Source organism: Mytilus trossulus, chromosome 3, assembly GCF_036588685.1.
Source record: "Mytilus trossulus isolate FHL-02 chromosome 3, PNRI_Mtr1.1.1.hap1, whole genome shotgun sequence".
NCBI lineage: Eukaryota > Metazoa > Mollusca > Bivalvia > Mytilida > Mytilidae > Mytilus > Mytilus trossulus.
In genome coordinates this window covers 77,567,757-77,594,497 of record NC_086375.1, presented here as the reverse complement: position 1 = coordinate 77,594,497, position 26,741 = coordinate 77,567,757, and the positions used below count along the sequence as shown (strand labels likewise).

The window sequence follows — 26,741 nt, the reverse complement described above, 5'->3', positions numbered from 1 at the left end:
GAATAACTTGATTCTTATATAGAATCAGATCATGGAATTCATGGTTAAATTTTCTTGAAAACAATTTTGATGGTGGTTCAGGTTGCTTGATTTTTAGTTTTCTGTAAAGGGCTCAAATTAAGGACTGTTACTTGTCTTTTCTTTTATGTAATACAGTCTTTCTTTTTAACCTAGGATTTGAAGTTGGCCCTTTGGTATGGTCTAACATTATTAATTTAAAAAAATGGTTAATCAGGGCTCTAGAGGACATGAATGAAATATAAAACTGTCAATTTCAATAAATCTATGCAGTATTTCAGAAAGTTGTAGAATCATCTTCTAAGATTATCATTCTTGTACCGTTACAATTTTACAAAGATAATGATAGAGGTTTAAGAGGCCTCTTGTTTAAGATTCTTTTGGAAATTACCAGTCATATTTTATATCCCCTCCATATGAGTTTCTTTTACTAGTATATCCTTCCTACCATCTGTACATCTCTTTCGTTGAACGAATATGCTTCTTTCAATTTTTATACGACCGCAAATTTTGGAAAAATTTTCGTCGTATATTGCTATCACGTTGTCGTCGTCGGCGGCGTCCGAATACTTTTAGTTTTCGCACTCTAACTTTAGTAAAAGTGAATAGAAATCTATGAAATTTTAACACAAGGTATATGACCATAAAAAGGAAGGTTGGTATTGATTTTGGGAGTTTTGGTCCCAACATTTAAGGAAATAGGGGCCAAAAAGGGCCCAAATAAGCATTTTCTTGGTTTTCGCACTATAACTTTAGTTTAAGTGAATAGAAATCTATGAAATTTTGACACAAGGTTTATGACCACAAAAGAAAGGTTGGGATTGATTTTGGGAGTTTAGGTCCCAACAGTTTAGGAATTAGGGGCCAAAAAGGGACCCAAATAAGCATTTTTCTTGGTTTTCGCAACATAACGTTAATAGAAATCTATGAAATTTAAACACAAGGTTTATGACCATAAAAGGAAGGTTGGTATTGATTTTGGGAGTTTTGGTCCCAACAGTTTAGGAAAAAGGGGCCCAAAGGGTCCAAAATTAAACTTTGTTTGATTTCATCAAAATTGAAAAATTGGGGTTCTTTGATATGCCGAATCTAACTGTGTATGTAGATTCTTAACTTTTGGTCATGTTTTCAAATTGGTCTACATTTAGGTCCAAAGGGTCCAAAATTAAACTTTGTTTGATTTTGACAAAAAATGAATCGGTTGGGTTCTTTGATATGTTGAATCTAAAAATGTACTTAGATTCTTGATTATTGGCCCAGTTTTCAAGTTGGTCCAAATCTGGGTCCAAAATTAAACTTTTTTTGATTTCATCAAAAATTGAATAAATGGGGTTCTTTGATATGCCAAATCTAACTGTGTATGTAGATTCTTCATTTTTGGTCCGGTTTTCAAATTGGCCTACATTGAGGTCTAAAGGGTCCATAATTAAACTAAGTTTGATTTTAACAAAAATTAATTTCTTGGGCCTCTTTGATATGCTGAATCTAAACATGTACTTAGATTTTTGATTATGGGCCCAGTTTTCAAGTTGGTCCAAATCAGGATCTAAAATTATTATATTAAGTATTGTGCAATAGCAAGTCTTTTCAATTGCACAGTATTGTGCAATGGCAAGAAATATCTAATTTCACAATATTGTGAAATAGCAAATTTTTTTTTAATTAAGAGTTATCTTTCTTTGTCCAGTATAGTAAGCAAGAAATATCTGCAAGAATTTTTTTTAATTGGAGTTATCTTTCTTTGTCCAGAATCAACTTAAATCTTTGTTATATACAATATACAATGTATATTCACTTTTTACTACCAACTGATAAATTTAAATAATCTTTACCATTCAGTGATAACAAGCAGTTTTTTTACATCATGTATTTAAATGAGTAGTAATTGTTGCAAACTCCATTAGAATATTTTAATTGAAATTAGTTTTGGAATAAGGGAAAGGGGGATGTGAATAAAAAATTGGGTTAAATTTTTCTCATTTGAAATTTCATAAATAAAAAGAAAATTTCTTCAAACATTTTTTTGAGAGGATTAATATTCAACAGGATAGTGAATTGCTCTATTAAAGAGAAAACAAAAAATTTAAGTTCATTTGAATACATTCATTCTGTGTCAGAAACCTATGCTGTGTCAACTATTTAATCACAATCCAAATTTAGAGCTGAATCCAGCTTGAATGTTGTGTCCTTACTTGCCCCAACCGTTCAGGGTTCAACCTCTGCGGTCGTATAAAGCTATGCCCTGCGGAGCATCTGGTTCTCATTTGAAATTTCATAAATAAAAAGAAAATTTCTTCAAACATTTTTTTGAGAGGATTAATATTCAACAGCATAGTGAATTGCTCTAAGAGAAAACAAAAATTTTAAGTTCATTAGAACACATTCATTCTGTGTCAGAAACCTATGCTGTGTCAACTATTTAATCACAATCCAAATTTAGAGCTGAATCCAGCTTGAATGTTGTGTCCATACTTGCCCCAACTGTTCAGGGTTCAACCTCTGCGGTCGTATAAAGCTACGCCCTGCGGAGCATCTGGTTACCATATATTGAATGATCTTGATATTTTTGTCACACACTAAGTCTTCTCAAATCTTACAGAATTGAATGACTTTGTATGGGGTCAGCAGCTTGACAGTGATGGGTTGTAATGTGTAAATGCTTTCTGTTAGACATCTACATTCTGCTTTCTGATATTTACAATTATAAATAGGGGTTGGCTTAGCTCAGCAACACACACAACTTCTTGTTCAATCAAAGAAGATACATTTTCTCTACTATTTTTACTCTACATTTTCAATACATAAAAGATTGTGAGACACTGCTGTTAGTCACATTTTATGCTTCAGAAAGGCCAATAGAAATGTGTTTCTTGCCAGTGGACTTATAAATACAAAGTTCATTTACTTAGGTGAAATATCTTTTAAGTGTCAGTTGTGCTCTTTTTTATTTCTAAGCACTTATTAGTCAAAATGTCTTCTGTAATTTTGCATATCTTTTTTTTAGAATTTCATGTCTGTATATCTGATGAAAACATTGTTAATCAAAACTGTAATGTTTTATGAAATAACATAGATTCAAAGCTAAAGATCAGAGACAGCTTGAAAGATTTCTGGTTTTAAGGCCTTTGGTCTTCCTCTAATAAGGATCTGAATTTAAAGTAACTTATGCCTAGAAAGATATTCTGCCATTTATACCACGTAAATGCATCCAAATACTCTTGAACTTTATACATTTATATATATATATATGTATTTACAGATGAATGGTGAAGGAGATTGGGAATATGAAGAGATACCATTGGAAAGAGTAAGTAGTCAATACTATATTATCTGTAAACAATTCTCTGTTATTTTAATTTTTTGAATTGCTCAAATATTTGTACCAATCTCATATAAATCACTCACAAATTACCCAGTTTAAACAAGCCTTAGAGAATTTAGAAAAGATTAACCAATTGGAAGAAATAAAGATGAAATCCTTACGTGAGATAAAAAAACAACAACTGTAATTTATCATGTTTATAATATAAGATATCAGAGTTAAAGTAAAAGTTCTTAAAATCAATTAGTGTCTGAACAATAATCTATTGAAATGGTGCACTTCTGATTAGATATTGCTTCAGAAAAGAAACAAAATATATTATTTCTAATTGATATCTGATGCATTGTATAAGTCTTTGTTCATTTGACTACTACCCATCCAAGACCATATGTTTTATGCTTTTGGGGTTTCCCTAAGCAAATCACAGACTTTGTTATCTCACTTTTGAAGAGATTAATTTTAAATCAACAACTCTACCTAAATCCTTTATTAGGATATATTGAATTTTCTGAGAATCTTTACCATATTGTGCACCTTCTATTGTGTTATTTTCTGATCAGGATTGCAATAAACAAGGAACCACTCCTCAATGGCCCCTACATTTTTTGTGGGCTACTAAAATTTCTGCTTTTCTTGTATAGAACCATATATACATTTATTGGCTACATAATTAAGCTGTGGACTACAAAGCCAAAATTGAACTTCAATCCCTGATGATGCACACCAACTTTAGGGTTTCAGACTTTGACATTGTATAATGTGTGGGCTAGGGGTTTGTATCATTAAGGATATCTTATGCATCAACTGTATACAGGGTGCTGCAGCATTTGAACACCTTAAATGTTTTATTAGCACTTGTGAGAAAATATAAATATTTTTAACAGGGAAATACTGGTCTTGGATTTAGCATTGCTGGAGGGGCAGACAACCCACACATTGGGGATGATCCCAGCATATTTATTACCAAGATCATACCAGGTGGTGCTGCAGCTGCTGATGGAAGGCTCAAGTAAGTTTTGATAATCAAGTTACAATATGAAAATTCTATTGCCTATGACTAAAGAAGGAAGGCTTGCTATTTGGTTGCTTGTATTAAAACAAATTGCAACTGGACAGCTTTTTGAGTAGTGAAGGAGGGGAATACCTAGGGCATATTGTCTACTTTTAAAAGAACTGTCTTTGTTGTCGTTTTGTAATGCCCCATTTATGGTTATTATGTTTTCTGGTCTGAGGGTCTGTTTGTTCGTTCATCAGTCCGTCTGTCCTGCTTCTGGTTAAAGTTTTTGGTTGAGGTAGTTTTTGATGAATTTGAAGTCCACATGTTCCTTATGATATGAACTTTCTAATTTTAATGCAAAATAAGTGATTTCTCCTCCATTTTCTGTATTGAACAGAGAAAATATAGAAAATGATAGTGCAGATGGGGCATCCATGTACTATGGACACATTCTTGAATTCTTGAACAGAATTCTTTTCCAAAATTATTAAACATAGACTAGCTCTAAGTAACAACTTTCAGAAGGTAGGGATACTTAATGAATCAATTTGTGAGATCTTCTCGAAGTTTTTTCTACTTTGTGAAATATTTTGATGGTAAAGAAATGACGAGCTATAACCTATAATTTTGTATGTAACGAGTACCTTGTAGATGGTTTTTTTTTTGCCAGAATGTAATTTCCTTTTTTACAGACTTAAATTTGCATTTGAAATTAACTGATTTTAGTGTATTACACTGTTCATCAAATTAGAAATCAAACATATAAATTAAGCAGTTTGTATGATCAAAGCCAATTACCACAATAAGATTGATGAAATTTATTGTAATTGTTCAATAGATATCTGAGAACCCTGCCAGTTATCTAATCAAATTAACTTTTCTCTTTCAGCTAAATTATTTCTATGTTAGCTTTTGTTTTTTTAACTTCTGAAAATAAACCTTTTATGTAAGCAGACTTGACTGTTTACCCATGTTTTTATTGGATAAAACAGCTTGTTTCGTAATTATTGATGGACTTAATTTCTATTCTATGTCAAGTATTGAGTGATTGAATAGGACAATAAATTGTCCTGATCATAGAATAGGATGCCCCACTAAATAGGCACTCTAATAAATTTAATTTGAATTGGGAGAAGTTTATATAAAAAAAATATGAAATCTGACAATGTCCAGGGCATCTGTAAAACAGTGGAAGCAAAGATTTAAAGAATTTATTCCAATCCTAAACACTAAAGTTTGACTAAATTGCCAATACCCTTTTGGAATTTTTGAGGTGGTCTCCTTTTATTCATACTAAAAGATAAAGACAACCAATGTCATTTGACTGGACCATACAGTTAACTAAATCTACCAATTAGAAGAACAAGACAAAAACAATAGCTAATAAAATTTTACTTGTATCATTGTATGTGATAATATTTATAGAACAGAGGACGATAGCACTAATTCATAAAAAATGAAACACTAGTTATATAATCATAGCTCACAAAAGAATGTTCTTTTTTGCAGAAAGCAATCTTTGGTGTTGATATGTTCTTATAACATGCAAGCTTTTAAGTTACAAAAAAAGAACATTAAAGGTTTCTTTGAGATTTTTTTTTACGGGGGGGGGGGGGGGGGGGGGGCTGAAATTTTCCCATTATTATTTTTTTTTTATTGTGTAGTTTTTGAAGTTTTGTCCTTAATTGTTTGTTTGATAACTTCTAGATTTTATATCATACAGTCATGGATTTATAAGGCATATATATGTTGAATTTACTGTAGAAGGAACCTGCATATATTTTATTGCCTAATATTTGAACAGGTGGTAATCACTTCAGCAGTTGTTAATTGGTTAAACATGCTCTATACCTACACAGTTATGTTTATTTATATCTACATCTTATGTTTCAAAATGTTTTTCATGTGTAGAGATGTTTTTTGAATTGCTCATAAATGTTTCTGTTATAAATGCACTGAAAGACGCGACAGATTTTAAAGAAAGAAATGAAAATGAAAATTTGTTTTTGATTTGTTAAAGATTCAGTTTTAACTCTAAATTTATTTTATTATATTTTTCTGTTTAGAGCTTCTAGGTGGAATCTTGATATCCATAAGACTTCAAATTTATATTACTGGTCATATATGTTTAGTGCATGGGATAATTATGCCAAGGCTTCGTGTTGAAGACCATACTTTGACCTCATAACAGTTTACTTTAATAATTTGTGACTTGGATGGAGAGTTGTTTCATTGACACTCATACCACATCTTCTTTCATCTATATCTGTCTGACAGTCAGGTATTATCTGACCTTTAACTCATTTTATGGTTCATTGGTCAATAATAAGTTTTAGTAATTTTGTCAGTTTACCAAACACTATAAGCAACATGTCGACTATATTTGGTGTATGGAATGATTGTAAGTGTAAGGTGCACATAATGGTTTACTTTTATAAATTGTGACTTGGATGGAGAATTGTCTCGTTGGCACTCATACCACATCTTTTGTTATATCTATGTCTGTCTGGCCTGGTTCATCTGACCCTGACCTCATTATCATAAAACATTGATAATTATAAGTTTATGTGCTACTTGTAGTAAAACCTTCATGTTACAGATTTTCAACATAAATTCAATGATAAGTAAGACCGTCAAGACATTTCAGCATGTGCACTCTTGTAATATAGGGTATTCATTGAATATTGTGAAAAGTTCCACCTACATATGGATAAGTAACAGTCTACATGGAAGATGGAAGATCATAAAATCCTTGACTTCAGCAAGGGAACTGGTTTCATCATGTTTAAAATAATCAGACTAGCTAGCTTAAGAGGATACTGATATTGTTAATTTGCTCATGATGGCTTAATTTCTTCAGGTGATAAAAATTATATATATATATATATGATATTATGTGTCAAATTGATATTCTATTGGTAATTTACAGAAATGGTTTCCTTAAATATATTATATATTTTTTTCGATAGAAATCAGGGGGAAAATGAATAACTTCAATAATATGTCCACTCTGGGGAGGGATGTGGTGAACATTTGGTATTAAAATGTAGATAAAAATAGATCTCCCGAGTAAAGAGACAAATGTTAGCTGTCATGGATGAATCATATCTGATTTAATCCAATTAGAAAATGTTGTACTGTTATTGTAATTGTCTTCTCTTGGGATTTACATATTAAAGGAGCAAACTATCATATAATAGGAGTAAACCATTACTTGACATGATCCAGATTTTCCAGCACTTATTTAACATAAAAAAAAAGATATATAGTCCTCCGGTTGATTCTTTCTGTATTGCTTGATAAAAAAATATTGCACTCACTCAGCCATTATTGATTTGTTTTCAATTTTTTTCTTCCAGTCATTTTGAGAATCAAGTTAACGTTCCCACATATTATGAAAGAACATCATATGTTTAAAAAATATTTGTTTTATTAATATTTACATATACTTTTAAGATGTGAAATTAGTTAATTGTGTAGCTATAATATACTGGTTAGTAGCTGGTGATCTAAATATTAATGAATCATCATATACCTATTACTTCTAAAAGACAATTGACTGTATAATTTTAACATTGCCCTATATTATTTATTCCAACTTCACACTGAAGTTTCTTATATAATAGCACTTGTATATTCTAGTAACTTTGTATTCAACATTTGTAAAATGTGTGGTATTTAGTTCAATTCTCTATTTTGATTATTTACAATTCTCTCTTAATGCTTATAAACACAAAACACAGATCAGATTCAAATTGGGTTGCACCACTTTAACAAGTTTTGAGTTACATCCCTTTATAACATTCAATGCTGCAGTCATAAAGTTAAAAACCTACAGAGACAATGATACGAGTCTCATCAAATGATAGTACACACTGTTCTTTAATAACAGTGGTTCTAATATTAACTGGTACCAAAAGGTGAGTGTATTTAACAGACACTTCCTAGTTGACCATTTTGTGCCATCCAGTATCCAGTTGATTGGATCTAAGCATATTGCAATAGTTTTGAATAATAAATCATTGGTAACAGTTTAATAAGTTTAAGTGGTGTTATTGGAAGTTTTATTTCATAAATGATAAATGGGTAATGTACATATAATTGCTGAAGGAACAGTAATGGAGCGGGGCAAATTACCATTGGAACTCATCTATTTAGTATCGATCTGGTCATGTACAACACAGTGATTGGTCTCAATGGTTATTTTCCATATCATGTTTTCATGATGTACCACTAGATTGATGTTACAAACATAATAACATATGCCTAAACTCTTTTTTCACACCTGTAATGAGTTTCGTCTCATGATGCATTCTGGCTGATTGCATTATATGAATTTAACTGCAGTGCAGTATTTATGTAAATGAAACAATTACAGATGCTTCAACAGCTAGGTTTCTGATACAGCTGACACCTTGAGAAGTATTGACATCTCAATGATAGAGTATATGTCTGTTATGCCTCTTAAACCTGTGTCTCTATAATACAGCAAGTGTGCCTAATTTTTTATGCACCTGTTTATGGGATGTATTATGGTATACATGTACCTCTGTCCATCCGTCTGTTGTCAACATGTTGGACATTACTCAAAAAGCTTCAACCAATTTGCATAAAACTTTGGTGAATTGTTTATATCTATTGATGTGTGCTACCTCTTGTTTTTATAAAATTTAGATTTTACGTGATCAAGTTATGGTGTTATATTCATAAAAAAAGGGTGATTTTCCAGTTTTCTGACAATAACTTAAACATGTTTTCCAACCAATTTGCTAAAAACTTTGGTCAATAACTTATATTTATTGACATAAGCTCCCTTTCAATTTTTAAAATTTAAAATTTTATGTTTCTGAGTTAGTCATAAAAAGGGGTGATTTTCAGGTGTTCAGACAATAAGTTATTGAATTTTATTCCTAAAAAAAAATGTAACAGGATTATCATGGGCTCATGGTGCAGCTGTTTATTCCATTGGTCACCTACCGTATTAAACCCCCACTATAGAAATTGGGCTTTACTGCAATAGTAAAGGCTGTCCACTATAGAAATGGGGCTATACTGCAATGATAAAAAGGCTGTTCATTAGTTTTTCCTTTGTCCAACAAATGTTTTCATCACTTTTCTCAGAAACCACTATGCAAAATTTATTCACCATATTTTGGTTAGCAACTTGGCATTGATGAGCTCGTTTTGAAATGTAAACACTTTTGGGATCAGTCAAATACCAACTCACTGTTTAAAATACTGATTTTTTTCTGCATTTTTTATTATTTTGAATGAACTTCAAACATTTCCTTGTAACAACTGAACAGAATGTCATCAAATTTGATAAGAACCTCAACAGTTATGACTTGTAATGTATGTAAGAGTTCCTAGTAAGTGGAAATACCCTTAGCACAAAATGTTCATCCTTTTTGGGACTTAATATCAAAAGTCTCTTCTTTAATGCTCTTTACTGACTTAAGTATTGATGAGTAAAGATGGTGATATGTAAAGTATTTTGTTATGTGCTGATATGAAGATTAATCAATGATCTATAAAGGAGTAGGTTTGGTAAGGGCCGATTTTAGCCTCAAATTTCAGGTTCATCTAAAGAAAGTTTTTGGACACTTTTTAAACACTAAAGTGTCTATTTAAATTTATTCGATTAGTTTATGTGAAAGATTTAACTGATTTAGTCATTAAAACACTTTGACCTAAGCTTAAATATGAAAAATTTATCAAATATGTCAAAAAAACGTCACTTGTCAGATGGCTTTTGTCAAAAATGAAAGTGGCCGCATCCGTGTTCATCCTCTACCTTTATATATGTTTTGTATTATCATCAAATACAACTTATATTTCAATATAATGAATGCGACCACTTTCATTTTAGACGGAAAGCGTCTAAATGTTCACAAAAATGCTAAAATTGTGAAGATTTCAGTAATTTAGCATGACTTTATGGTGCTAGAACACGATATTTGTGCATTGTATTGTCAAAAAACAGCCCATATTTATGTAGCAGAAGCATATTACTTTCCAAAAAATAGCTTAAAGATTACATTTTCACAATTTTGTAAAACTGCTTTATTTTGAGGCCAAAAAGGGGTCTTACTGAACCTACTCCTTTCAAAATTATGTTACTAATGAAAAAATAGATTTTCACTTTTGTGGTGCAGGCAGATTTTTTGAGTGATTGAAAAAAAGTCACTTTGACATTTCCATACAAAGACTTTTCACAACTGTTCAAGCAATGCTCTTCGAATCAAATACGTTGTTACCAACTCAAAATGGAGGTCCAGTTAGGTTTTGATGATCTCTACTTTTGTTCAGGAGTCAGGGCCCTTGCTTGCATACACAATTAACACTGATATATGAAAAACCTGGTTTGCTGTCATGTTGACAGCCTTTTCATTATTACCATAACTTTTGGTAATAAATGCTATTGAATATATGGACATGTACTTACGACTTCATAAAAATGATAAATTTCACATTTACTTAAGAAGCTTGCCTATGTAGGTTACTAGAATTTAAATTGCTTGTTAATTTTCCAACATAAAAAGACAAAACTGGAAGTAGTACACAATTTTCTTGATCAAATCGATTCACCATGATTATTTCAAAAATATCAAAGGAGTGAAAATAGTTTTGTCTTATAAAGTGCTTTTATTGATGTTAGCTTATGCCATTTAAATGAAATTACTTGTAAAATTACAAAATTATGGTTAACTGCTATTCTTGTATTGTTTAATATTTTGAAAATCACTGCAAGTGCAAAGTTCTGGTATAATCAAAGACCACCTCAAAGATGATTGTGTAGCCTTGGACAGAAGGAAAAAATATTTAAGATTTATGACTTAATGCAGCTATTTTTCCTGTCAGTTTTAGCTTTGACACTTTTATTATTTCTAGTCATGTGAAAGTTAGTGGGTTATTCAGCCAACTGCTGTCTGTTTCCAAAGGTCCTAATGATAGTTTTGTTCCTTGGGTCTTTGCTGGGGTCCCAGAATTATTCATAAGTGGTAGGTCATTGATATTTAATATACAGTTGTATTAGCATTAATTTAGCACATCTCATTGGGGATTACTTGGCCCAACCCTATCAGTCATGTTCTATTGACCTTGAAACTTTTTCTCAGTTTACATGTATTAGTTTGTGGTAAGGTAGGTCAGTTCAAGGGGACCACTAGTGGTAGGTAAATGATATTTGGTATGCATTTATATTAGCATTGACACATCTCATTACCCTGTATTTTCAGTTCTGTTTTGCATACCTTACATGTAAAAGTATTGCTATTTTGATTTCAACATTTGCATTTTACTATCAAAATAGCAAAAAGGCAAAACATATCTCTGTTGTTGACAGCTTATTATAAGTAATAAATGTTCTTCAAAGAGAAGGCTTTACCTCAGATAAATATTAATTCATTTTGGCTAACAGTTTTCACCAGTCCGAAATTCAATAAAACCATGTAAAGTTTGTAGTACTTTACCTCTTCAAGTATTGTCTTGCCATACCTTGCCATACCTTATTTAGATGATCACTATCTTGTTACCATTTTTGTACTTTTTAACTTTTTAGAAAACAACCATTTTGACAAGTTTTACCACATACTGACCTTCAATTTCAACTTTCGCTGAAAAGAAATTCTTTTAATGTACATGTTCTGTAATAGAATTTAGCTGAAAATTTGAAATTTGAAAATATAATCATCAAATACTTGCATTCTTCGAAAGATTAAAGTCATAAGAAACGAGTGACCGGTGAAAAATAATGTTCTTCCAATTCTTACACCAATGCATACAAACATCATAAACTTAGTCTTCTGTGCTCGAATTTATCATTTTTTTCGTGTAAATTTCGTATAATCGTCAATTTTTTTTCAATCGGTCAATGTTGTTGTGAAAATATGGCAGGTAATTAAAGTTCGTGTTTTGAAGCCGAAGTTTAACGATTGTCACCTGTTTGTCAACAATTGACAAAATTTAAACAAAAAAGCATGGAAATTGAGCACGTGTTTAACATGTAAATTCAGATAATAGTTTATTTTAAGGACATCCATGGGTATTGTGGTCACCGAATTTTTACGAGATGGGTCACACTGAGATCACCTTGCATACGGAAAATATATAGGGGGAATTGCTTGCTGGAAGGAAGCAATTCAAATAAAGTAAACTTCTTCTAAATATGAATAAATTACAGAATTTTCTTCAGAAAAAAGTATATGTACATAAGTTTTACAATGAAAACTATCCATTGAGTTATAAAAAAACATATGCATTATTTTTTTTTGATTTGAGGTTTCTTATGACTTTAAACTTTGCAGTATATTGCTACCCTTAAATTAGAAAACTCAGTGCATAAGTCCAAGCTTCACTTAAAAACTTCTTCATTTCAGCTCAGTTCAACTCAGCAAATCATTGAAAAGAAAGAGGATCTTATTTAAACCTTTCTAAGTGTAATGCATAATTGATGCATATTTTAAAATTTATGACTAGGGACCCTTTTTCTAATTTCAACATCTAATTGTTTGTCATCAGAATCGATACTTGCTAATCATGTATAATTTTATAATTAATGTTTACAGCATTTTGAGTGCTGTATTATTTTGACCCCAAAATAGTTGTATGATTATATTCCAGTGCTAGACATGTGAATATGTTCTGATGTCTATAGAACCTAGCAATAAAACAATACTACCATTATAAAACATTCATAAGAAAAATTGGATTATGGGGTGTATTGTATTCTTCTTGGGATAATTGAATATTATATTCTTTTTTTTTAAGTTGCATGTTGTGACTGTGGAATAAACATTTATGAAGTATAAAAAGTGTGGATATTGATGAGTGCCATTAATGACGTTCTCTCATTTGTCACATGTTACAAATTGTTTAATATGTAGAGGCAATTGTAGATGAAACGTTTATTATGGACAAATAGTTTTGTGAGTTCAGAAACATAGTATTGTATTCTAAGGAATTAAACTCAAAATGGTTTTATATCCTGGACGTCAAATTTTTGTCTCAAGGTCTGAACCTGTGCTTTATGCAATTCAAATTAGAAGGTAATATTATTATACTTTCTTATTTTCTTTTTGTGTGGTTTATTGCATTTTAGATATTTTATATTTAATTAGCTTTCAACAATGAATAATTATTACGAAAATCTGTTATTAGGATAAATTGGCTGTGGATTGTTTATTTTCGTGTTTATAAAATTTGTCATTTAAAGAAGCATTGTATAAATAATTGACCATTAAAAAAAATGATGTTTGCAAATAACTTCATTGAACATTTAGATTTGTGGTTCACTATTAAAACCAACTTATAGCAAAGAATCTAATCTAAATGGATAGTATTTCTGTGTGCTCAACACATGTTTTTGAAAAGTTAAAACAATACTTTTTTTGTATACCAATATATCTCTTTATCAAATGTGAGTTTTTTTAAAACGAAAAGGTTTAATGAAAAATTTCTCATTTAATTCAATAGATTTTTGTTATCCAGGTATTGGGGATAGTTATAACTTTATATCTGATGGACTATATTATTATGCCCTCGTTGTAACATTGTTACCCTTGTCTGTCTTACGTACGTCCAAAGTTGGTTTCTGTTCTCTTTAGTTTGCCTGAACCAAATGTTATGAAATTCTACACAATTCTTATAACTGGAAAACACAAGTTAAAGTTTGAATATTTGGGGCTTCACTTTAACCTTTTTAGAGTTATGCCCCTTTACAAATGGAAAAAATGTTGAATGTTTTGTTTCTGTTCTCTTACTTTATTTAGTAAGCCTGAAACAAATGTTATTAAACTTCTACACAATGCTTATTAAATGTACCAGAAAACACGGACCAAGTTTAAAATTTGGTGGTGTGACTTGAACTATTCTAGAGTTATGCTCCTTTCCAAATGGATAAATTGCTAAATTTTATTGTTTCCGTTCTCTAACTTTAGTTCGCCTCAACCAAATGTTCAGAAACTTACATGCAATGCTCATTACCACAAAACACAGATCTAGTTTGATTTTTTGGGATGTCACAGTTCTAGAGTTATGCTCCAATACAAATGGAAAAATTGCTGAATTTTTATTTTCCGTTCTCATCTTTCAATTAGCCTCAAACAACTCTTATGAAATCTTCACATAATGCTTATTACCACAAAACTCAGATCAAGTACAAATTTAGGTAGCTTAACTTTTACCATTCTTCAGTTATGTTCCTTTATTACTTTATATGATATGCAACCAGGGCCATCATCTGTGTCCCATGGACACATTTACCATATATATATATATTTTTTTTGGCAAAAAACACAAGTCTTAATTTTGTGTCCTTTCAATTTTGCTCTTTTTAGATGAAATTGATTTTGAGACTCTTCATACAAATTTGAAACTGTTTTTGTTTGCAAAAACATCAAATAATTCTGATGACTTCGCAGTACCCAAATTGCACCTTTTCAAAATAAACAGCTGAGAAATTCTTAAAAGTTTTCTTTTTCAAAAACATCAAATAATTCTGATAACTTCGCAGTACCCAAATTGCACCTATTCAAAATAAACAGCTGAGAAATTCTTAAAAGTTTTCTTTGAGACAAAACAATTTGTATATCGATTATTTGACATTATACATGTCTTACAAAATAGGTGAATATATTCAAATATACACTAAACATTCACAAGTTATATGAACAGCTGAAGCCTTCACTGGAAAAGAAAAATGTACGAAAATGCCCCCATGCGACATTCACAAAAAGTGTACTAATGTCAGTTGTTCTAAATATTTGAAAAGATAAAACAAAACATCTGTTATTCGATTTTTAATGAAGTGAATTTAAGCATGGATGCAATTTGGGTACTTCTCATTACGGAATCATAGATAGTTTGAAGGTTGATTCAAATCCATTTTTCTATGACTCAATATGGATTTAATATCAAATTGGTGTCCCTATATAGTAAAGAAGGATACGGCTACAAAATAAACACAGAATGGCCTTTTATGTTTTGATCATAAAAAAACGTAACTGTCAAAAAAGATGCAATTTGGGTACCATTCTGTTTGTCCTTTTAATCATTGAATAAAAATACCAACTATATCCAATGCCCCATGGTATTTTAAAGACTATTTAGTTTTCTCAAACCATTTTACAATAAGTTACTTGAAAGCATTTTTGTCAGTGTTGAACCCAAATTTTTACAAACCATAAAAAAGAGGTTCACTGTGCCATTGTGATTATTGTCGTCAGGGGGAGAATGATGGATATATATATTGCATGACAAAAAGTATTCTTATAATTAGTTAACTGATTTTCATCAATATTTTATCCAACTGCAATATTTTAGATAAAGAGTATCCAAATTTAAAAATTGTTAATAACAAAGTAAATAGAAACAGATTGGAAAACATATTACACAATGTACTGTAATTGTATGCCTTTTTGTTCAATTTCATTATTTTAGAAATTGATAGTGGTAAAACATGTATTGCTTTGTTTGTTTTAGGATTTGATATGTTAGAAAAACAATGTCATTTGTATATGCTGATGAAATATATTCAGCTATCTAATATTAAGTATGAATTCAGTTAATTATTTCAGATATTGACATTATATTGAAAATTTTTGGGGAAAATTTTCATTCTTCACTAAATATAATAATATTTGAACAAGAAACAAGCTTTTTGTGAAATTTATACCTTGATAAAGCTTTAAGTCAGGCGTGTTCCTGCTGTTTTCTATATCATACACAGCTACTTTTGCATAGGTACTATTTCTGTACTAAAAAAATGCAGTACCGGAAATTAACTTTTAATATTTAGTTCTATTTCTTTACTTTAAAACTATTGCAATATTTAGGTACTTGTATTTTACAGTAATTGATTTGTACTAAATATTTTGGCAATATTCCATGTTTAAAAATCATAACTTAAAGGGATTTTAGATAGATATTTTTTCAAAATGCTGAAAATGTAACAGTAGTAACCAAAAATCTGTAGTACCTAAATTTCAAGTACAAATAAAGTACTGTAAAATTTAAGTACCTATATATTACAATAATTTTAGAGTAACAAAATAGTACTGAATATTAAAAGTAGATTTCTAGTACTGCAAATTTTTAGTAAAGAAATAGTACCTATGCAAAAGTAGCTGTGTATCTGTATGATGGATACCAAATCAGCAGTATTGAAAGAACTATAAAAGAATTGGAATCCAACTGACCCAACTAAAACATAGTAATTTTAATCAAGACTAAACCAATTTATTTTTGTGGAAAACTTTTTTCTCAATTAGCACATTTAAAAGAGTTGTTTTTCATGCCCTTGCTATTGTGGAGGGGCCATTGAGTTTACTCTTGTTTGTCTGTAATTTCGTCCATCCCAACATTGGTTTCTGTTCTCTAACTTGGACAGCATCACGTTTACCTGTTCTTGAGTTATGCCCCTTTATATATTTACAAGAAGGAGGCATCTGTGGCCCATAGAGGCATAGACACATTCTCAATTTATTCAACAATGCTTTTTAATGATGAATGTATATACCAAGAAGTGATTGTTATAAGAATATGAACCTATAAATTACATTTCAATGATCATAGAAACAGTGTAATATTTTAAATAAGTTTTGCGTGACCTAGTTTGCCAATTAGTATGAAAACATCCACAAAAAAACATGTCAAAAGAATGGTATTGTAAATGATTTTAAATAAAGTGAAGGTAGCTGAGTTTCTTATGTTTATTCAGCAATGATTGAAAAACGCTAGGTATCAGTTGATATGAAGAGAAAACAAAAACTTGTCCTACGAAAGCATATTAGCAGACTTGAAACACACACATCAGTATTTACAACCTTTTATCAGCTTTGCTACATAAATCACAAAGTCTAGGACATTTATGCCAGATACCACCCAAAGATCCTTCTAAGAAAGAAGTTGTAACTTTAAAATCATATCTTTGCCTGAAAGACAGCTGAAAAACTGTACAAAATAGTTTATAATAAACTAATAGATGGAAGATTTGTATATTTTGTTCTTACTATATTAGAATTTTTATTTGTATTTTAGAATGAATGATGTTATAGTGAAAGTAAATGAGACAGATACATCTAGTGCAACACACTCAGAAGCTGTTGATGCTTTAAAACAAGCTGGAACAAGAGTAGTATTGGTATGTATTATTATGCCAAGGCTTTAAAACATTTTCATTTACTGTTTTACATTGTTTACTTTCAATGGTTGCAAGTTAGAAATAACCAGATATGTAAAAAAAACAAAAAAAAAACAAAAAAAAATTGTTAATTAGACACCTACAAAATGATACCCAAGAAAATTTAAAACAATCAGGACAAACAAATGGAAAGCTTTACAATACATGCAGTATTAAAAGTGATATGAAAAATTATATGCATTGCTGATGTTTGATTTTGACGGGAATCATGACATTGGTAATGAAATAATACGGTGATGCAATGCAACATGGCACTGTTTACTTATCTTACATATCATATGTATACTGTATGTTAGACAATACTGAAATCATAAATCATTTACAGCAGACATATTAACTGTATATTAATAAGACATTTTGTGTAGATATGCTAACAGGATGTCAAGATATTATAAATGTTGGATAGACTTCCTTGCATTTTCTACTTTATTTACATTGAAAGTCAATGCTATTTACATTTAAATACAATGAAATGAAAAGAATAACAAATACAAGAATTGCATATAAAAAAAATCAGTTCATAGCCAAACAACATTGATAATACACTCAATCACTACTCACATTCGTCAATTAATGTTGTTTCAATGGTTACTTGTGGAATAATTTTCTACATTTGAATCTTGAATTTGGAATTATTAATGTAGACTATGAAGGATTGAGAATTGTTTTTTAGATTTCAATATTTCACTGAAATGAGATGTATTTTGTTTTGGATTGAATATATAAAAAAAAAAAAAGATGTGGTATGATAGCCAATGAGACAACTCTCCACAAGAGACCAAAATTACACAGAAATTAACAACTATAGATCACCATACAGCCTTCAACAATGAACCAAGCTTATACCGCATAGTCAGCTATAAAAGGCCCTGAAATGACAATGTAAAACAATTCAAATGAGAAAGTTTCTTTTTCAGTATGTAAAGAGATTGAGAGCACCTGCTGAAAATATTATGGAACTAGAATTAGTCAAAGGAAATAAAGGTAAAAACAGTCAAAATATATAACAGAAAATACCAAAATACTACAATAAACAAACAAAAATATTATTCTTGTTTAATAGTTTGGAACCTTTTCTTTTAAAATCTTGAAAATAAACACATCCCATACAAAAGTCAGGATGTTAAATCTGCTGGAAATACCAAATAAAAAGAAATATTTTCCCAGGAACCTTAAATATGTGCATTGTTCAGGAGCAACAGTGCCATATATACTTTGGTTTAAGATCACGTTTATCACACTACTGGGTATATACAACTGCTGATGGAAGGTTTGGTCTTGAGGGTGTAATCCACCCAGTAGTCATTGTTAGGCATTCATAATGATTTATAGTGTATAGTTTTATAAATGCAAAGATGATACTTTTTGTCGAGCCTGCAACTTTTGTTGCAGAAAGCTCAATATAGGGATAGTGATCTGGCAGATTTTTTGTTATGTTGAATTCTCTCTTATTATAAGTAATAGAATAATTATATTTGGTATGTGCGTACCTTGCAAGGTCCTCATGCCCGTCAGACAGTTTTCACTTGACCTCGACCTCATTTCATGGATCAGTGAACAAGGTTAAGTTTTGGTGGTCAAGTCCATATCTGAGATAGTATATGCAATAGGGCTAGTATATTCAGTGTATGGAAGGACTGTAAGGTGTGCATGTCCAACTGGCAGATGTCATCTGACCTTGACCTCATTTTCATGGTTCAGTGGTTAGAGTTAAGTTTTTGTGTTTTGGTCTGTTTTTCTCATACTTTATGCAATAGATCTACTATATTTGTTGTATGGAATGATTGTAAAGTGTACATGTCTAGCGGGCAGATGTCATCTTACCTTGACCTCATTTTCATGGTTGAGTGGTCAAAGTTAAGTTTTTGAGTTTTGGTCTTTTATCTAATAGTAATACTATATGCCATATGTCAACTATTTTTGGTGTATGGAAATATTTTATGATCTATATGTCAGTCGTGCAGGTTTTATTTGACCTTGACCTCATTTCCACGGTTCATTTCTCATTGCTCAGTGTTAAGTTTTTATGTTTTGGTCTATTTTTCTTAAACTATAAGTAATAGGTCAACTATATTTGTTGTATGGAAGCATTGTTAGCTGTACATGTCTGCCTGGCATGGTTCATCTGACCTTGACCTCATTTTCATGGTTCATTGGTCTTTTTTTAGTTATCTTGGTTAATGTTGAGTTTATGTGACAGTTTTTAATAAAGCTTTATACTTAGAACTATCAACATAATATCATTGATAAGTAAAGAAGGCGAGACATTTCAGCGTGTGCACTCTTGTTTGTAAACTGTACAAATCTAAGGTAGCAACCTTCTTGGGCAAAGCCAACCTAAAACTGTTTTGGATATTCTTTTAATATAGCTCCCAATATATATATGTATTTGTATATTAATACTCACTTTGGCAGTTGTAACTTTTGAACATGACTTATATAGGAACATACAACTAATGCAGAAATATACCATGACATAACGTATGTTCTCAAAGAATTAACATTATATTGCAGTCTTATAACACAAGACAATTTTACCCAACTTTGTTTAGACCCTAGGTTTAAGATCTTTCGTTCAATGATCATGCAACTTCTGTAACAAATAAAAGTCTTTTAAGTTGTTGTTCGTAAAAATCAATACAAAAAACTTTTCACAGAAAAAAAAAGCAGGTCTTAATAATGTGTGAACTTGGATATCCTGGCCTTGATCATTTCTGATCAATAAAATGACTGTACTAGTTTATAATCAATAAATTCATCAACAAGTTCATCTACATAAACATTGCATCACTAGGGACTGCCATTATACAATTTACAGAAGAAATAACTTAGTTGTTATGATATATATATGGAAAATAAAATGGTTAATACATGTTATTATTGTGGAAACATGACAGTCAAGGTTAATGATCAAACTCAATTGAGATTTCATGTTTTGTCTTTAAACAAAAATAAAAACATAGATTAATTGTTTCTTGCATGACGAAGAATGTTCCAAATTAGTTGTGTTTTTAGTCACTTTAATGGAACAAAAATTATGTAATTTCAATTTATATGATGTGACAAAAGCATAGATGAAGCGTTAAATAAATGTATAATAAGAATATATTTTGTAGGTCTTGGTTTTAGTATTGCTGGTGGAATTGGTAATCAGCACATCCCTGGTGACAATGGTATTTTTGTAACAAAGATTATTGAAGGTGGAGCTGCTGAACAAGATGGCCGTCTGGCCACTGGTGACAGACTCATAGCTGTAATTATTAGGGGTTACTTTTATGATTACAATTACATTTAATTATTGAACAAGGTGTTAACCTGACTACTGGTTACAGACTTGTAGCTGTATTTATTAGGGGTTACTTTTTGTCTTGTTTTCTACAAAAGCAGCAAAATGCACGATTACAATCTGGTTGCTGCAGCGATGTTTACTATTTTTATGCTCCTGTCATATTGGAGGGGACATTCAGTTTCACCCTTTTCCATCTGTCAGTTGTCTGTATTTATGTTCTCTACTTATTTTGCCTAAACTTAATGATATGAAACTTATATACTATGCTTATTACCACAAATAACAGTTCAAGCTTGAATTTTGGTTTCTTCACTTTTACTGTTCTAGAGTTTTGCCTCTTCAAAATGGATGATTTCTGAATTTCCATTCTCTTTAGATTGCCTCAACCAACCAATTGTTCAATGCTCATTTCTACCAAACACAGTCAAGATTAAATTTTGGTTGCATCATTTTTACAGTTCTAAGGTTATACAAATGGAAAAATTGCTGATATTTTTTTTTGCTAACTTTAGTTTGCCTCAGCCAAATGTTATGAAACTTATACATAATGCTTATTATAAAGAATTTCAATTGAAAATTCAATTATGATCTGCAAAGCAGGTGAGACATTTAAGCATGTGCTCACTTGTATAAAAATCATAAGATTCACAGATGTTTTCCTAGAAACTATTTCTTAACCAGCCTGGTACAACACTAGACAATTAATCTGAAGAAAAATACAAATGATTTGACATATATACATAGAACTTGTCACAATGATTCAAATTGAGATGAGAATTGTATAATTTGTCGGGGAAAAAAATCAAACTTAAACAATGTCACACATGATAAGAACTATGATTTTAGGTAAATAATTCAAACTTAGACAATGTCACACATGATAAGAACTGTATGCTTTAAGGTAAATAATTCAAACTTAAACAATGTCACACATGATAAGAATTGTATGATTTTAGGTAAATAATTCAAACTTAAACAATGTCACACATAATAAGAATTGTATGCTTTTAGGTAAATAATTCAAACTTAAACAATGTCACACATGATAAGAACTGAATGATTTTAGGTAAATAATTCAAACTTAAACAATGTCACACATGATAAGAATTGTATGAATTTAGGTAAATAATTATTATACCCCCGCTTTAAAAAAGGGGGGGTATACTGTTTTACCTCTGTCATTCAGTCCGTCAGTCCGTCCCATGAAACTTTCGTCACATTTTTCTCAGAAACTACAATACAAGGATTTCTGAAATTTGGTTATAGGGTTAATCTAAGTCAGCTATACCGTGTGATGCGTTTTCAGATTGATCACTTGACAACTTCCTGTTTACCGAACACTTGTATGATTTTACACATGATAGCCAAGTTGAAAATTTTCGTCACATTTTTCTCAGGAACTACAATACAAGGATTTCTGAAATTTGGTTTCAGGATTTATATTAGTCAGCTATACCGTGTAATGCGTTTTCAGATTCATCACTTGACAACTTCCTGTTTACCGAACACTTGCATATTTTTACACTATTAATATTATCCACTTGCGGCGGGGGTATCATCAGTGAGCAGTAGCTCACAGTTTCACTTGTTCAAACTTAAACAATGTCACACATGATAAGAACTGTATGATTTTAGGTAAATAATTCAAACTTAAACAATGTCACACATGATAAGAACTGTATGATTTTAGGTAAATAATTCAAACTTAGACAATGTCACACATGATAAGAATTGTATGATTTCAGGTAAATAATTCAAACTTAGACAATGTCACACATGAAGATGCAGTGGCAGCATTAAAAGCAACAGCTGAAGTTGTACGATTAACAGTAGCCAAGCCATCTTACCAGCCCGAGCCTACAGAAGAACAATCTCCACCCTGTAAGTAACTGGTTACATGTCCATCAGATAGGGTTCAACTGATTATTACCTCATGTCATGGTCTAATAATCAATTTATAGTTTCATTGTTAATTAAGTTTAGTTTATTGAGTTTCAAAAAATTAAAATGCATTGCCAAACAGGAAGTATGTGTCTGACAAATTCAAAAGTGCTCACATGTTACAACTCATTACTGTCAAGAAAGAACATTTGTCTTTTTATTATTGAATAGCTTTCGCATTTTAAAATATCCTTTCTTTGACTTGATTCTGCTGACAAAAAAAATCAAATACAGGTATAAAGATGATTTACATATATATTACTAATCTATTGCATGAAATCATATAGACTTAGAAAAATTGCAATTATACCATTGCAAGTGCTTGCAGTCAAAATAATATTCACCAATACTCATATTTGATTTAGTACAATCTAAAACACATATCAAATTACAAAAGACTAAAATAAACAGTTAACAATGCATATACTAAGACATCTACGTGAGTGAACCAACATCTAACAGTACAGGCTGTTAGAGTAATCAGGATGGATACCGAAATATACTGTGGTTGTCGTAAAACTCTGGGAAAATAAAGCTATAAAAATACAACATTCTTTATTACTGCAAGGAAATGCTTTATTCTGTTGTACATGTTTCACCCTCTTACAGGGGTGTCTTCAGTACAATTTAATGATAGGTTACAAGTGGTGAAGTACATAAAATGTGGTTACAAACCTTTTTTTGTAACACTATATGAACTATATAAGAAATGATTATAAATTTTTGTGCTTGTCATAAAGATTGAAAATACTAGATCCTGATCCAAAACTGGTCAGTGTAATGCTGAGTCAAATGGTGTCTGTCTTTCTGAAATCCATGAAATGTTTTAAATAGTTGTTTTTTGTATTATTTCAGCACCTAGGAGAGCTAACATTGCTGTAGTTGCTCCAACATCAAGCCCTGATAACAGGACTGCCTCTGATAGCAGGACTGCCTCACATTCAGATCATTCACCTCCTACGCCTCCTGGTAAACCAAACACACACAGTTACGAGGACCTTCCCAGGTAAGATCATTGTTGTAAGGAATTTGATTGGAACTTATTAGAGCTTGAGATCTCTTCTGCAGCAATAAAATAAGCATTTATTGTGGTGTGAAGTAAAAACAAAAAAAGGGATTGGCCAAGAATTCCTATCTATTGTAAGCATGTCCCTATTTGATATTCTCTGAAATGGGCAATCTTGAAACATTTTCTTTCTTTCAACCTTTCAGGACAAAATATAATGGGTTCTATTTAACACTTTAAAGCTATTAAAAGAAATTTATTTATTTCTGAAAGCATGTCAAATTTGAACACAATTTCAAGCACTTAACAAAAGCATGGCGTTTACATTCTCAATTTCATCTATCAAGATATGAAATTTGGTCAAACAAATATCAAGAATTATATCAATATTTGAATTTTCTCCCTTTCAACGGAACACTAGTCTGTCTTACTGTTCTAGGTCAAAAAGTTTTTCTTATTAGGTCTTATACTATCTATTGTGGCATGTTGGAATTTTAGATATTAGAATTGACAAAATCATAGAAATTTTGCATGTCTTAGATTCTTATATTAGCAGTTCCACCTTTTATGAATTTTAGTTTTTGCTTCACATATTTTGTTTTGAGTTGCATTTTATTTTGTTATTGCATGCATGCAGACAGAATAGGCTTGGACTTTGTACTTTTTGAGGGTCAGTCTATGATCATTTTCTATCATCCTGTATTCTGAAGTACTGTTTGGAATGCTGCAATGAAATATTTGTTTGACCTACAAAATATTGATGTACTATAAACAGCTTGAATGAATTTCATTTATATTTATTCCTCTCTTTAATATAAATATTAATATGCTTCAGTACAAAGGGAAATATTTCAATAATATTATTTATGGTTATTGAAATTAATGATGCTAAAAAATCTCATTAGGTTATTCCAGATATAAGTTGATTAATTTATGAGTTTTTATTTGTAATCAATATGATTACAAAGGAGCAACCTTTACTATCAAAACTCAAGTTTGGAGTTCCAAATTAACAGTTTTTAATGGCAAATGAAAATTGTTTTATTGGCAGCTTGAAGTTGCGAGAAAATATTGTTTCTGGAGAACTATTATATGAACGTTTTAATGTGAAAGAAAATCATAAAATTGTTTTAGAATCCAAAAACTATCATGCTTTAGGAAAGTTAAAAAAAATCATAAAAATAGAATCACAAAACTATCATGCTTAAGGAAAAACATTCAAATTATCTGGAATGAGCTAAAAGTGGAGTTTAAAACAATTTATATAAACATGTAATTTGCTGAACTTTAATTATTGAAGTATACACGATAACAATCAATATTTATAAAATAAATATAATAAAATAATGACCATCAGAAGAAGTGCAACACTATATCCCCTTCAGATATTCTTGGATAATGCATTAAATGGATTATTACATATGTTTCAGTCAATTGGCATATAATTCTACACACAGACAAAAATGTATGTTCATTGTTAGATGAAAATTGAGTTTGAGTTGATCAAAAGTTTAAACATTTCTCAATATATAAACGGAATTTGGTCAGAATTGAACAGTCAAATATAACGAAAATCCAACTTAAGATAAATCTCCTCATCATTCAGCATATTAAGGGGGACATATATAGGAAAAACTTTGTATGGTTTACAATATTTAGGGAGAAATATTTAGGCAAACCATGTTAAGGAAAATATTTAGAAAATTCAATTACGATATTTAAAGGGAAATATTTAGAAAAATCTTGATTTCATTTACAATATTTAGAGAAAAATATTTCGGAAAACCCCAATATCATTCACCAATTTCGGGTAAAATATTTAGGAATTTCATCTGATTCTGGTTTAGAGTACATCAGAATTTTATTTGAAGGTAATCTTCATTAGTGTTGCATTTCTTCTGAGGCTTGATATATAAGAATAATTAATACAAAGTGAAGAAAGAGATAAACTGTGACACAACTGTCACTAATTCACCATCATTGGAAATAGTGATGTAAATTTATATATATTGAATGGTAGGTTTTGAAATCCTGATAAAAATTACATAAAAAATGTCCAAATTGATATGATTGAAATTTCTTCTGCAACTGTTTCAAGTATTTTTATTTATTTCTTTGGTGAAGGTTTTATTTAAAGAAGTTTTTTTCTTCTTTTCTTTGTAAGGAGTAAGAAGAGTCAACGATAATAAAGGGAGACAACAAGATAACTGGTTCAACTTGCCATAATAACCTGTGCAATCGGCTATATACATAATATATATATATATGTCTGCTTTATATAATATACATATAAATATTTAAATTTTATGCATTTATGTCAAAATATCATTTTATTGGTTCTATTAAAATCTGATAGATTTCTTGTCTGTCTCCTTTTATCATCAGCATTGTGTTTTATAATCTTATCTACCAAAAATTGAAGTACCCTCTGCTTCTATTTTAAAAAGATGTCCAGTGAAACAACATAACTTAAACATAAGAATGCATTTGTAATGGGTGCTGGATCATAGTCCAAACTGGATTATCTCCTATTTACAAAAGACTCAGAGACAATAACAAAAAATGTATTTCATCACCCAGTACAAATGCATCATAAATATGATATTTAACTAAAGTATAACTTATGTTGTTTCTCTGGAGATCTCTGACAAAATCTGTATACACTCATTAAGAAACTACAACATGAGATAAAATAAATTCACCATTGTAAATAAATAAAGTTCTTGACTGTTTTAGTTGAATTTATAGTTGAGTTATCTCCCATTGACTATAGAAGTCTGATAAATGTGATTTATAGTTTTCTAAATTTGTATTCTATACACATATTTTGTACTGATTAAAATCTTCATATAAATTATAATAATTAATAGAGATACATCAATATGATATGATGAATTTCAAATACTACACTGATTAGAATAAGTTAAAATTTTTATGCATGAAATTTCTTTCTTCCTTCCTTGATAT

The 26,741-nt window shown here is 30.4% G+C and overlaps 1 protein-coding gene across 6 annotated transcripts in view; it reads left to right on the top strand.

The window, feature by feature from the left end:
• LOC134712491 (disks large homolog 2-like) overlaps nt 1-26,741 on the top strand; it is a 104,786-nt gene that overhangs the window by 34,735 nt on the left and 43,310 nt on the right. For all 6 annotated transcript variants that reach the window (XM_063574090.1, XM_063574091.1, XM_063574088.1 and 3 more), the window contains 7 exons: nt 3,278-3,325; nt 4,225-4,349; nt 17,376-17,478; nt 18,456-18,522; nt 20,655-20,791; nt 22,573-22,708; nt 23,624-23,774. In XM_063574090.1, coding sequence (XP_063430160.1) covers nt 3,278-3,325; nt 4,225-4,349; nt 17,376-17,478; nt 18,456-18,522; nt 20,655-20,791; nt 22,573-22,708; nt 23,624-23,774 — 767 coding nt within the window. The remainder of the gene's footprint in view (nt 1-3,277; nt 3,326-4,224; nt 4,350-17,375; nt 17,479-18,455; nt 18,523-20,654; nt 20,792-22,572; nt 22,709-23,623; nt 23,775-26,741) is intronic.